At 46.7% G+C, this 14,849-nt stretch overlaps 1 protein-coding gene across 1 annotated transcript in view; it reads right to left on the bottom strand.

Annotated features, from left to right (window-relative positions):
* LOC138666905 (aldehyde dehydrogenase, mitochondrial-like) overlaps nt 1-14,849 on the bottom strand; it is an 81,584-nt gene that overhangs the window by 26,912 nt on the left and 39,823 nt on the right. Inside the window, exons 5-7 of the mRNA XM_069755090.1 lie at nt 9,973-10,084; nt 9,663-9,791; nt 6,505-6,618 (exon numbers count right to left, since the gene is read on the bottom strand). Of these exons, the coding sequence (XP_069611191.1) occupies nt 6,505-6,618; nt 9,663-9,791; nt 9,973-10,084 (355 nt within the window). The remainder of the gene's footprint in view (nt 1-6,504; nt 6,619-9,662; nt 9,792-9,972; nt 10,085-14,849) is intronic.

Here is a 14,849-nt window from a genome sequence, read left to right as displayed (position 1 = left end):
CTGACCTCTTTGTGTATCAGCAGAGAGACCCCTCTTGAATAGCTAGTGTGGAATGCGTGTAGGGACCATTGTACCCATGGCTTTTGCATACATCGAGCCGTGTCTCTTGTCAAATGTGTCTCTATTAGTGCTACAACTTGAGGGTGATATCTTTTAATCTGCGAAAACACCTTAATTTTCTTTCGAGGGGTTTTTATATCTCGTATGTTCCAGGTCATACATATACCGTATATACTCGAGTATAAGCCGAGATTTTCAGCCCAAATTTTAGGGCTGAAAGTGCCCCCCTCGGCTTATACTCGAGTCACGGTAGCGGTGGGGTCGGCAGGTGAGGGGCTGAGGGCGCTGGGGTATACTTACCTAGTCCCAGCGATCCTCGCGCTGTCCCTGCCGTCCCACGGGCTTCGGCGCTGCAGCTTCTTCCTCTCTTCAGCGGTCACGTGGGACCGCTCATTACAGAAATGAATAAGCGGCGCCACCTCCCATAGGGGCGGAGCCGCTTATTCATTTCTCTAATCAGCGGTGCCGGTGACCGCTGATAGAGAAAGAAGCTGCAGCGCCGAAGACAGGAGGGGACAGCGCGAGGATCGCCAGGACTAGGTGAGTATGTTATATTCACCTGTCCACGTTCCAGCCGCCGGGCGCCGATCCATCTTCCCGGCCGGTGCCTCCATCTTCCCGGCGTCTGCGCTCTCTGACTGATCAGGCAGAGGGCGCGATGACGCATATAGTGTGCGCGGCGCCCTCTGCCTGATCAGTCAGAGCAGAGACGCCGGGAAGATGGAGGCGCCGGAACGAGACGCCGGGAGCTGCAATCAAGGGAGGTGAGTATGTGTTTTTTTTTTTTTATTGCAGCAGCGGCGGCGGCACAGATTAATGTGGAGCATCTATGGGGCACAGTGAACGGTGCAGAGCACCGTATAAGGCACAGCTATGGGGCACAATGAACGGTGCAGAGCACCGTATAAGGCACAGCTAGGGGGCACAATGAACGGTGCAGAGCACCGTATAAGGCACAGCTAGGGGGCACAATGAACGGTGCAGAGCACCGTATAAGGCACAGCTAGGGGGCACAGTGAACGGTGCAGAGCACCGTATAGGGCACAGCTAGGGGGCACAGTGAACGGTGCAGAGCACTGTATATGGCACAGCTAGGGGGCACAATGAACGGTGCAGAGCACCGTATAAGGCACAGCTAGGGGGCACAGTGAACGGTGCAGAGCACCGTATAAGGCACAGCTAGGGGGCACAATGAACGGTGCAGAGCACCGTATATGGCACAGCTATGGGGCACAGTGAACGGTGCAGAGCACTGTATATGGCACAGCTAGGGGGCACAGTGAACGGTGCAGAGCACTATATGGGGCACAGCTATGGGGAAATATGAATGGTGTAGAGCACTATATGGCACAGCTATGGGGAAATATGAATGGTGTAGAGCACTATATGGCACAGCTATGGGGAAATAATGATCTATTTTTATTTTTGAAATTCACCGGTAAATGCTGCATTTCCACCCTAGGCTTATACTCGAGTCAATAAGTTTTCCCAGTTTTTTGTGGCAAAATTAGGGGGGTCGGCTTATACTCGGGTCGGCTTATACTCGAGTATATACGGTAAGTTCAGCCCCCATATTTACTCTTAGAGGAAGAATTGATACATATCATTATCATTCGGGTGCAGTCCTGCAGCATCACACAGAGCAAAGAGTTAGCATTGGAGGCAACCATGCTTAGTAAACATCCAAAACTAGTATATAAAACCAAACTAAACAAAACTTGAACAGTTGGGGAGCATATTTCCATACTCCCACAGTCAAATTGAATAGGGGATACCCTCACTGGACTCAGTGTCCGGTATTGTTGACATTTTCCGCACCCAGGCAGAAAGCTCTATCTATGTTGCCATTAATCAGGGAACTCAGGTTAGGAGTCTTCCACATTCGACCCCCCGCGAGACCGCAGCCACTCGGTCGCCTCCGCTGGATCCGTGAAGAATAAGGAGGAGCCCTTATGAACGATACGAAGCCGGGCTGGATAAAGCATGGAGTAAACGATGTTCTTATCTCTAAGTTGTTTCTTGATATCCATAAATCGTGCCCGCTGCTTTTGAAGTTCCATGGAAAAATCTGGAAAAATCGATATGGTAGCGTTATCGAATTTGATGAGGCCCTTCTGTCGTGCCAAGCGGAGGATGATATCTCTGTCTCTACAATTAAGGAGACGCGCCAGGAAAGGCCGCGGCGGGGCTCCAGGAGGAAGAGGCCTGGTCGGGACCCTATGGGCCCTTTCCACCGCATATGTCGAGGAGAATCCATCTCCCAATGATGACTTGAGCCATTCCTCCAGAAACTGTTCAGGCTGCTGACCCTCCGACCGCTCCGGGAGACCTATAATTCGGATATTATTGCGGCGCAGTCTATTTTCCAAGTCGTCTGCCTTTTGCTTCCAGGCATTTACGGATCCAGCAGCTTTGGTCAGTTTAGCCTCCATAGGGGTGATAGTGTCTTCAATATGAGACACCCTCGTTTCAACCTCCGTGATGCGCCCTCTCATAGTTTGCATGTCATGTCACAGGCGTCCCACCTCAGTATGCACATCTTCTATTTTCTCCGTAAGAGCTGATCTAGTGAGGGAGATAGCCTGCATCAACTGCTCTGATGCCTGTTTAAGAGTCAGTTCATCCTCTCCTCCCTCCTCATTACTGTCAGAGGGGCGTCCTTTACGTTGAGACGGTGTAGGATTATTTCTAAGATTGCGCACATTATCATGAGGATCATCTTTGGCATATTTTTTTAATTTTTCAGCAGCCGATGCTCCTCTAGGGTGCTGCATGATGGATACTCACAAGGGGATTTCACAAAGCGACCCAAGGGGTAATTATGGATAAGCTGTACTCCGATTTTGAGTCTTGTATTATGGAGCCCAAGGTTATAAGACAGGAGTCCACTGGGCAGGCAGCTTAGGGTATCCGGTATATAAAGATAGCTGCTGTAACACTCAAGCCGTGCAATTCCACAGTTACCATAAGGGGAGCAGCTAGAAAGGGGTTAATCCCTGTAATGTTATGGCGCTGGCAGGGAAAATGTCCACCCGACAGGGGGGCGCAGGTCCCACTTTCTCAGGGCACACACTGCACCACCCCTACTTCTTCAGGCGCACACTCACCGCCCAGCGCCGCTGATAAGATTAGAGGCGCACTTTCCCTATCTGTCAGGGTGTGCGCTGAGATGATGGCCGCTACCCCAGGCACGTACCGCCACTTGTGTCAGTCCTCACAGCTCACCGGCACTATCCACCGCCGCTGTCTCCAAGATGAGGGGGACCCGGCTCCAGCAGAGAGCAGCACCGTGTCCCGTATGTCTTCCCTGCTTCCCCTTGCAGGCTCCTCGTCGCGCCCACCAGTGCGGTCGGTCACCGCTGCCTCCGAGATGGCAGGAGGCCCAGCTCCGGCAATAAGCAGCGCCGCGTCCTGTGCTCCCTAGCGCGCGCTCCCAAGATGGCCGCCGCTGCACATGGGGTTCTCCTGCCTGTTTGGCTTCCGCAGCTCCCGGCTCCACAGCGGTCTCCCAGAAGGTCCACCAGACTCTCCGGTATATGGGGTCCCGATCCGGGTTAGTACCGCTCGGTCACTTACAGTATTTATAGCAAAATCAGCTCCGGATATATGGAGCTCTCCTAGGATGCTTCCTTCTTCTTCAGCTACATAGCCACGCCCCAGGTCTCTGATTATTTCTGACTGCAAAAGTTATGTTTTTTTATGTGTACTTCATCTCAAAATGGTGGTTGTTTCACTGTTCTTATCAGTAAACAAGTAATTCTTTAGTATTATCCATAGCCGTTTGTGAGAGAGGAGACTGGTTGTCTATTATTCAAAGGCTGGGGGTTTCACAGTCATCAGTAATCAAGTATTTATTTAGTCAAATGCATTTTCAGTTTGTGAGAGAAGACACTGTTGTCTTATAAATTGGCCACCAGTCATTTGACTTAAGGTACCGTCACACATAACGATATCGTTAACGATATCGTTGCATTTTGCGACGTAGCAATGAAATCGTTATGCGTGACAGCGACCAACGATTAGGCCCCTGCTGGGAGATCGTTGGTCGCTGGGGAAAGATCAGAACTTTATTTCGTCGCTGGATCTCCCGCTGACATCGCTGAATCGGCGTGTGTGACACCGATCCAGCGATGTCTTCACTGGTAACCAGGGTAAATATCGGGTTACTAAGCGCAGGGCCGCACTTAGTAACCCGCTGTTTACCCTGGTTACCGTTGTAAATGTAAAAAAACAAACACTACATACTTACATTCCCGGTGTCTGGTCACGTCCCTCGCCTTCAGCTTCCCGCACTGACTGAGCGCCGGCCGGCCGTAAAGCACGCTGTGCAGCGGTGACGTCACCGCTGTGCTTTCCGGCCGGCGCTCAGTCAGTGCGGGAAGCTGAAGGCGAGGGACGTGACCAGACACCGGGAATGTAAGTATGTAGTGTTTGTTTTTTTACATTTACAACGGTAACCAGGGTAAACATCGGGTTACTAAGTGCGGCCCTGCGCTTAGTAACCCGATGTTTACCCTGGTTACCCGGGGACCTCGGCATCGTTGGTCGCTGGAGAGCTGTCTGTGTGACAGCTCTCCAGCGACCAAACAGCGACACTGCAGCGATCGACATAGTTGTCTATATCGCTGCAGCGTCGCTTAGTGTGACGGTACCTTTACACCTTGAAGCTAAGTCCTGTGAAAGACACTGGAATATCTGAGATTGAGAGCACTGAGCTGTGAATACACATCTTTATTTTTTTTTTTCTTCAAAACTTGGATAAAAAGGTTTCTAAAATGTCTATTGACTGACGCTGTGAATACATATCTATACATCTATTCTTATCTTTTCCAAACTTAGGTAATTCTAATGAGCACAATGCACCATGACAATGCCCTAAGTGATAGAGAAGACAGAAAGCCTGACATTATTTTGGATTATAATGCCACAAAGGGAGCAGTTGATACTTTAGACCAAGCAATATCAACATATACATGCAAACACAAAACCAATCGGTGGCCAATGATTTTATTTTATAACATGCTGGACGTTTCTGTATACAATGCATTTGTCTTATGGAGAGAAATCGACCCCGATTGGAACTGGAATAAGCTGCATAAAAGAAGATTATTTCTTGAGGAATTGGGCAAATCCCTGGTTAGGCCATATATTGAGAGCAGAAAAGTGACTTCCAGAAGTGAAGGAGCAACAGCCATTGTAAAAAGTGTCCAGCATGCTCAAGAAAGGGACTCCACATCCACGGCCTCCACCAGCACAGCTACCAGCAGCACAGCTACCAGCAAAAAAAGGAAGAGGTACCGTATTTTCTGGTGTATAAGACGACTGGGCGTATAAGACGACCCCCCAACTTTTCCATATAAAATATGGAATTTGGGATATACCCGCCGTATAAGACGGGGGTCATCTTATACGCCCAGTCATCTTATACGGCGTGTGGTTCCCAGGGTCTGGAGGTGAGGAGACAGGATCCTTCAGGCCCTGGGATCCATATTCATGTAAAAAATAAAATAAAAATGAAAAATATGGAAATAATCACCCCTCCAACAGACCCTGGCTCTCAGCGCTGCAGGAGTCTGCCTCCGTTCCTAAGAATGCAGTGAGTGAAGGACCTTCGATGACATGGCGGTCACGTGGGTGGTCAGGTGCCCGGTCACCTGACCGCGACGTCATCGCAGGTCCTACGTTCAATGCATTCTTAGGAACGGAGGCAGACGCTTGCAGCGCTGAGAGCCAGGGCCCGTCCGAGGGTGAGTATATCCATATTTTCTATTTTTATTCTTTATTTTTTACATGAATATGGATCCCAGGGCCTGAAGGAGAGTCTCCTCTCCTTCAAACCCTGGGAACCATCCAGGATCGCTCCATGCACCCGTACCCGGCGTACCTGGTGGTCACAGCGCTGTTTCTCCCCCACATCTTGCTTAAGTTCCCGTTGGTGGCATAGTGCTTCTCGCATGCGCAAGTGCCGAATGCACTGCGCAGCTGTAGAAAAAGAGCGCGCTCGCCGCTATTCAGCGGTTTCTCGGTGGGCGCGGCCATCTTCCCGGGGCCGCGCGTGCGCAGATGGAGTCTCCTGCTTCCCAGGGCTTCAGGAAAATGGCCGCCGGATGCCGCGCGTGCGCAGATGGACATTGCGGCGGCCGTTTTCCTGAAGCTGAGTTCGAATCTCGGCTTCAGGAAACCAACCAACGGGAACATAAGCAAGATGTGGGGGAGAAACAGCGCTGTGACCACACCCATCCGACCTGACCAGCCTGATTGACAGGCGAAAAAGGCCACTTTTGTAAGGTATTGCAGCAGCATAGGTAGGGAATCAGGGGACAAAAAATACCCTATTGTAAAACACAGCTCAGGCCCTATTTAACTGTATTTTTATCTCCTACTGAAAAAACGGGGTGACAGGTTCCCTTTAAGACAAGCCTAAACAGAGACCAGAGATTTTACCTCTGTAGAGCCAGTGAAGGCAACTTTATCCACATCCATGTGAGAAGAAAGGGCAGCACCAGCTGTGGGACCCATGCCAGGTAGGATATTGACCACGCCTGGTGGGAATCCAGCCTGAGAAAAGACAAGATATGTTTCGGAGATTATTGGTTCAGTACAAAATATATTTGTGTGTGACTGAAAGGCTCATCCCTTCTACAGGGTAAGTGGGTCAAAATGGTCCTCTAGTTCTATACCTGGCAAATCATGAGATTAGCAGGTTGGGCAGGAGACAGAAGACCGACTACAGGTCTATTTACGTGCTAATACTCGGACCATGCAAACAAGCTGCTGCTTCAGAACCGGATAATTGGTTCAACCAAATAAAGCTCATCCAATTTAATGCCTATAACGTAAAACCTATATTAGGCAATAACTCCATTACCAGGTCTACTAAACAAAGTGGGAATTTAGACTGCATTTAGCAGCTACAGCCGGATTTTCTCTAGGCCGAGAAAAAAAGCATTTTACAGCCCAGTGATAATTCCACCACGATCCCTTTAGAGGTTTTACAAGCAGCATTCAGTTAATGTTTAAGGGAAAAAGTCATGTCCCAAGTACAGTACATGCTCTTTATTGTGCCCATCATTTGACTAAAGCAAAGAGGAAATAATCCATAGTTAAAATGAACCTATAAAGTTTGGAAGCAACTTATAGGGGGTTGTCCCACGAACAAAATAATAGATCTTAGAATAAAAATAAAAGTTGCACAATTGGATGTGTTAAGGAGAAAAAAAAAAAAAAAAAGGTTCGTGTCTCACGAGCACTGTCGCCATACCATAGAAGGAGGGGGAGAAAAAGAAATGGGATAGTGGGGAGGTATATGTACAGTTAGTAAGGGGTAGGAAAGCATGGTGGGAATAAGTATGGATGTTTGTAAGAACCTGCTAAGAGTGAGGTATAGGAAAGGATAAGGTTGTTATGTAGCCAGAGCTACTGTAACTTCTGTTGAAATGACTGATGTTAAGAGGTTGGAGTGGTGGGACCAAAGACCCAGTGAAGATGACAAGTCAGAAAAAGGCAGGTAAAAATATGTACATACACACATATACATACATACATTTATTTATTTATTTATATTGAGCCTGTGCAGTGCACAGGTAAAGATATGTGGTGTGTATTAGAGGGTGAGGGGATATGTATTGGTAATGGACCATGAGCCCAGTAATGAGAAAAAATGCAGATATGCAAGTATGTAAACAAAAATGTCCGCAAACATATCAATGCTACTAAAAGGGTTCCTCCACCATGAAAGGAAGTCCCAAAGGAAGCATAGAAGGGGTGTTGAAACTTACACTAACCCAAGAGATACATAGTATCATATCACACCACTCAGAGAAAATAATTAAAAAGGTAACAAATTTTATTAAAGTACAATAATTACAGAATTCATAACAAAATACAGTAAGAGGAAGGATTTTCTTTTACCCAAGTAGGATGCACAAAAATGGGATTGAGGTAGAAAGTAACACAGGCTGTGGGATTATGCTAGCATGTAAAACCAACCACATAGTGACATGCATAAAGAGATAGCCATATTTCTAAAGTGCTAAGTGCAAGTGCATAAAGAGTTAATACGGCAGCCAGCTCATACCCATATAGTCCGCCTGTCCTCAATCTCCGAAAGCCCCGACGCGCTTTTCGCGTACCGCTTTATCAAGGGGAAAATAAATTGTGTGATATGCAAGAATGGGTGAAAGGATAGGCAGAACGTACTGCAAGCAGAATGGTGAAAATGGTATGCAGTCATGGAGAAGACTTAGCTTATATGGAAAGTCGGGATAAGACCAGTGGCAAAGCATAGTGATGGTGGAATAGTGTGCAAGAGGAAGAATCGGTATAACAGCAGTTAGTCAAAATGGAGGCTTACCTACAGGAAGAACTGGAAGGGGGTCAGTGAATGTGGCATGGAGCATGCCATGTGAAGGTGTGGGGGGAGCTGTGTGCGTATATGTGGATGCAGGCCCCGGAACCCATAAGTGCTCGTGATGTTGCATCATCAAGTGAGTGACATGAGGTGTTTGAGTGTACAGGGGAGAGGACGGTCGCGCCGCGTCAATGGTGTGCGCGTGGTGGAAGCTGCACTGATAGTGTTGATGCCAGATTGTGGTAGAGAAGGAGGACATGAGGTATGCCATTTGTTGCAAGGTCTACTAGCAGGCCAACACTAGTAGACATTGATTAGACAATTACACATGGATCTGGATAAGTTGGAAACTTGGGCTGAAAGGTGGCAGATGAGGTTTAACAATGATAAATGTAAGGTTATACACATGGGAAGAAGGAATCAATATCACCATTACACACTGAACGGGAAACCACTGAGTAAATCTGACAGGGAGAAGGACTTGGGGATCCTAGTTAATGATAAACTTACCTGGAGCAGCCAGTGCCAGGCAGCAGCTGCCAAGGCAAACAGGATCATGGGGTGCATTAAAAGAGGTCTGGATACACATGATGAGAGCATTATACTGCCTCTGTACAAATCCCTAGTTAGACCGCACATGGAGTACGGTGTCCAGTTTTGGGCACCGGTGCTCAGGAAGGATATAATGGAACTAGAGAGAGTACAAAGGAGGGCAACAAAATTAATAAAGGGGATGGGAGAACTACAATACCCAGATAGATTAGCGAAATTAGGATTATTTAGTCTAGAAAAAAGACGACTGAGGGGCGATCTAATAACCATGTATAAGTATATAAGGGGACAATACAAATATCTCGCTGAGGATCTGTTTATACCAAGGAAGGTGACGGGCACAAGGGGGCATTCTTTGCGTCTGGAGGAGAGAAGGTTTTTCCACCAACATAGAAGAGGATTCTTTACTGTTAGGGCAGTGAGAATCTGGAATTGCTTGCCGGAGGAGGTGGTGATGGCGAACTCAGTCGAGGGCTTCAAGAGAGGCCTGGATGTGTTCCTGGAGCAGAACAATATTGTATCATACAATTATTAGGTTCTGTAGAAGGACGTAGATCTGGGGATTTATTATGATGGAATATAGGCTGAACTGGATGGACAAATGTCTTTTTTCGGCCTTACTAACTATGTTACTTTGGGCCACGGGCCTGAGTTTGACATGTATACTTTAAAGGAAACCGCAACCAAGGAAAAAAGTTACCTCCTTCACCAAACTGGCAACATGTAGAGCAGTGAGCGGTGTCTGTTCTGCAACCTTCATGACTATTACATTCCCAGTAGCCAGTGCCGGGCCAAACTTCCAGGCCAACATCAGAAGAGGGAAATTCCACTGCAAGAAGGCAAATGAATTAGATCTGCCAAGTAAGCGGCTACACCGAGGAGAATTTCCACAACGGCTTGCATTAGGAATTATACTACTGTAAGTGATCTAGTACACTTGTAAAGTTTAATTGTCAAGCTAGCTATAAGCCATATTTTCAATGGCAAGTCAGGGATCGAACAAAGCTTACCGGTATGATCTGTGCGCATACACCAACTGGTTCATGTCTGGTGTAGGTGAAATAGTCTCCATCAATTGGAATTGTTTTTCCGTGCCATTTGTCAGCCCATCCTGCGTAATATCTTAAAAGCAAAAACATTATTCAAAACTACATTGGAGCAAACACGTTACCTTAAAGGACCATCACATCCATATTTAATAATCTATACCAGCAATTGAACAGTATAGGAGCAAGATGCAAACCATCCTATAAATAGATGGTTTCAGTTAAAACTTCTCATCTTCTGAAACAATTAATGTGTGAACATTCCCATATTGTGTTGGCATTTGGAAAAAACCATCATGCAATTCAGATTTAAAAAAAAAAAAAAAAATCTGTCAGCAGATTTTTGATATTTAATCTGAGGTCAACGTGAGGCAGAGGTTGAGACACTGATTTCAGTGATGTGTCACTAATTAGACTGTGTGCTTTTCCAATACAATGAGTCTTACCAGCAGGAGATGATCACTGCCAATCTAGGTGCCCTTGTACATCCTGGTCCAACTCCTGACGCACACTACTGATTAGCAGCTTACTGTCATTAGACAATGTATACAGAAAGCTGTGGTAAGGGAAGAGTTAGCTTTCTGAGCTCTGCTACATCTAAAAAGTCAGTATCAGAATAGTTGCACCCAGTAAACTAAGTGATAAATCGTTGAAATCAGGATCTCTTTTCGTACATTATGCTGCTCTCAGATGAGGTGGCAAAAACCTGGTCACAGATTCCGCACCTGACCTCTGCTGACCTGCTCCTCAACCTCAGATCTCTCCTAATAAAACAAGCTGGCCACTATCCTCCCACCTGCTCTCCCTCTCTCTGCTTCTCCTCACTGCTGGCGACATATCTCCCAACCCTGGACCCCCACAGCTCTTACCTCCCATTACTACCCCCTCCTACCGCTCCCTAATATGAACAACCGCAATCTTTCCAACGTAAAACCCATGCCCCTGGCACCCACCCCCCTGCTCCCTCTGTCTGAACACTCTGGAATGCCCGCTCCATCTGCATTAAGCTTTATGTGATTTATGACCTCTTTCTCTCTCCAAATCTTGCATTCCTCGACCTCACAGAAACATGGCTGATACCCTCCTACACTGCCTCCCCTGCTGCGTTATGGCGGCCTCCACTTCACTCACATGCCTCGACCAGGCAACAGACATGGTGGAGGAGTGGGTCTTCTTTCCATTAACTGCACCTTCAACCCAATCCCACCTCTACCCTCCCTTATCCTCCCCTCTTTTCAAGTCCACTCTGACCGCATCTACTCTCCTTCCAACCTCCAAGTGGCCGTCATATACAGACCTCCGGGCCCAGCCACTGCCTTCATTGGCCAGTTCTCCACCTGGCTTCTTCACCTTCTTTCCACTGACATTCCCACTATTCATCATGGGTGACTTCAACATCCCCACTGATACCCTTCAGTCAACAGCCTCCAATCTTCTGTCCCTTACTTCATCTTTTGGACTTATTCAGTCCTCTGCAGCCACCCACACAGGCGGACATACACTAGATCTGGTCTTCACCTGGCTCTGCTCTCTATCTTCACCCTCTCCCTCTATCCGACCACCATCTACTCACTTTCTCATCCCTGACCTCCTCACCTGTCACCCATGTCCAGCAACTTGCGCACCCCTGCAGAAACCTCGCACACCGAGACACGCACACTATATTCTACCACTGGAGTCCATATCCTCACTCCACGACACAGACAGTGCCACTGCTTTCTACACTGCCACTCTCGCATCAGCTATTGGCATGGTCGCCCCTCTCATTCATGGCAGAGTGCGACGTATCAATAAACAACCCTGGCACAATATCGTCACTAAAAAGCTCCAGCAAGGGTCCAGGGTTGCAGAGTGGCGTTGGAAGAAAAATTTGCAAGATGATTTCACTGCATTCAAACAGGCAACACTCGCTTTCAAATTCACCCTCACCTCTGCTAAACAGGCCTACTTCACAACCCTTGTATCTTCCCTATCCTACAACCCTAAACAGTTATTCAAAACTTTTAACTCCCTCCTCTGCCCACCAATGCCCCCTCCAACATCTCTGTTGAGAACTTTGCCACACACTTCAAAAATAAGATCGACCAAACATGGCAAGTCTTTACAGTTCATCCGTCACAACCTCTTTGTATACCAGACCAATGCCCAAACCCCATAACCTCCCTCTCCAACATCACTGAAGGAGAGCTTAATTGTCTCCTCTCCAAATCACACCTCACCACTTTTGCCCTAGACCTCATGCCATCCCACCTCCTCCCCAACCTCACCACCACACTTAGCCCATCCCTAACCCATCTCTTCAACCTATCACTAACTTCTGGTACCTGCCCTTCTGCTTTCAAACATGCCAGTTACGCCCATCCTTAACATGCCAACCCTCGACCCAACTGCTATTTCCAGCTATTGCCCAATATCGCTGCTCCCATTCGCTTCCAGACTCCTGGAGCAGCACGTCCATGCTGAACTTTCCTCCCACCTCTCATCTAACTTGCTCTTTGACATTCTACAATCTGGTTTCCATCCTCATCACTCCACTGAGACAGCCCTGACCAAAATTACTAATGACCTACTTACAGCCAAAGATAATGGACAATACTCTATACTCCTCCTCCTGGACCTGCCCTGTGCTTTTGACACAGTTGATCACTGCCTCCTACTACAGATCCTCTCCTCCTTTGGCATTAACCCCTTCATGACCCAGCCTATTTTGACCTTAAAGACCTTGCCGTTTTTTGCAATTCTGACCAGTGTCCCTTCATGAGGTAATAACTCAGGAACGCTTCAATGGATCCTAGCGGTTCTGAGATTGTTTTTTCGTGACATATTGGGCTTCATGTTAGTGGTAAATTTAGGTCAATAAATTCTGTGTTTATTTGTGATAAAAACGGAAATTTGGCGAAAATTTTGAAAATTTCGCAATTTTCACATTTTGAATTTTTATTCTGTTAAACCAGAGAGTTATGTGACACAAAATAGTTAATAAATAACATTTCCCACACGTCTACTTTACATCAGCACAATTTTGGAAACAAAATTTTTTTTTGCTAGGAAGTTATAAGGGTTAAAATTTGACCAGCGATTTCTCATTTTTACAACGAAATTTACAAAACCATTTTTTTTAGGGACCACCTCACATTTGAAGTCAGTTTGAGGGGTCTATATGGCTGAAAATACCCAAAAGTGACACCATTCTAAAAACTGCACCCCTCAAGGTGCACAAAACCACATTCAAGAAGTTTATTAACCCTTCAGGTGCTTCACAGCAGCAGAAGCAACATGGAAGGAAAAAATGAACATTTAACTTTTTAGTCACAAAAATGATTTTTCAGCAACAATTTTTTTATTTTCCCAATGGTAAAAGGAGAAACTGAACCACGAAAGTTGTTGTCCAATTTGTCCTGAGTACGCTGATACCTCAGAAGTGGGGGTAAACCACTGTTTGGGCGCACGGCAGGGCTTGGAAGGGAAGGAGCGCCATTTGACTTTTTGAATGAAAAATTGGCTGCACTCTTTAGCGGACACCATGTCACATTTGGAGAGCCCCCGTGTGCCTAAAAATTGGAGCTCCCCCACAAGTGACCCCATTTTGGAAACTAGACGCCCCAAGGAACTTATCTAGATGCCTAGTGAGCACTTTAAACCCTCAGGTGCTTCACAAATTGATCCGTAAAAATGAAAAAGTACTTTTTTTTCACAAAAAATTTTATTTTCGCCTCAATTTTTTCATTTTCACATGGGCAATAGGATAAAATGGATCCTAAAATTTGTTGAGCAATTTCTCCCGAGTACGCCGATACCTCATATGTGGGGGTAAACCACTGTTTGGGCACACGGCAGGGCTCGGAAGGGAAGGCGCGCCTTTTAACTTTTTGAATGGAAAATTAGCTCCAATTGTTAGCGGACACCATGTCGCATTTGGAGAGCCCCTGTGTGCCTATGCAATGGAGCTCCCCCACAAGTGACCCCATTTTGGAAACTAGACCCCCCAAGGAACTTATCTAGATGCATACTGAGCACTTTAAACCCCCAGGTGCTTCACAGAAGTTTATAATGCAGAGCCATGAAAATAAAAAATAATTTTTCTTTTCTCAAAAATGATTTTTTAGCCTGGAATTTCCTATTTTGCCAATGGTAATAGGAGAAATTGGACCACAAATGTTGTTGTCCAGTTTGTCCTGAGTATGCAGATACCCCATATGTGGGGGTAAACCACTGTTTGGGCGCACGGCAGGGCTCAGAAGGGAAGGCACGCCATTTGGCTTTTTAAATGGAAAATTATCTCCAATCATTAGCGGACACCATGTCGCGTTTGGAGAGCCCCTGTGTGCCTAAACATTGGAGATCCCCCACAAATTACCCCATTTTGGAAACTAGACCCCCAAAGGAACTAATCTAGATGTGTAGTGAGCACTTTGAACCCTCAAGTGCTTCACAGAAGTTTATAACGCAGAGCCATGAAAATAAAAAAAAAAAAATTATTTTCTCAAAAATGAATTTTAGCCCGCAATTTTTTATTTTCCCAAGGGTAACAGGAGAAATTTGACCCCAAAAGTTGTTGTCCAGTTTCTCCTGAGTACGCTGATACCCCATGTGTGGGGGTAAACCACTGTTTGGGCACACGTGGGGGCTCAGAAGGGAAGTAGTGACTTTTGAAATGCAGACTTTGATGGAATGGTCTGCGGGCGTCACGTTGCGTTTGCAGAGCCCCTGGTGTGCCTAAACAGTAGAAACCCCCCACAAGTGACCCCATTTTGGAAACTAGACCCCCAAAGGAACTTATCTAGATGTGTGGTGAGCACTTTCAACCCCCAAGTGCTTTACAGAAGTTTATAACGCAGAGC

This window comes from Ranitomeya imitator, chromosome 1 (assembly GCF_032444005.1).
Source record: "Ranitomeya imitator isolate aRanImi1 chromosome 1, aRanImi1.pri, whole genome shotgun sequence".
NCBI classification, from domain to species: domain Eukaryota; kingdom Metazoa; phylum Chordata; class Amphibia; order Anura; family Dendrobatidae; genus Ranitomeya; species Ranitomeya imitator.
Note: the sequence above shows the minus strand (reverse complement) of the source record. Positions and strands in the feature narration are given on the sequence as shown.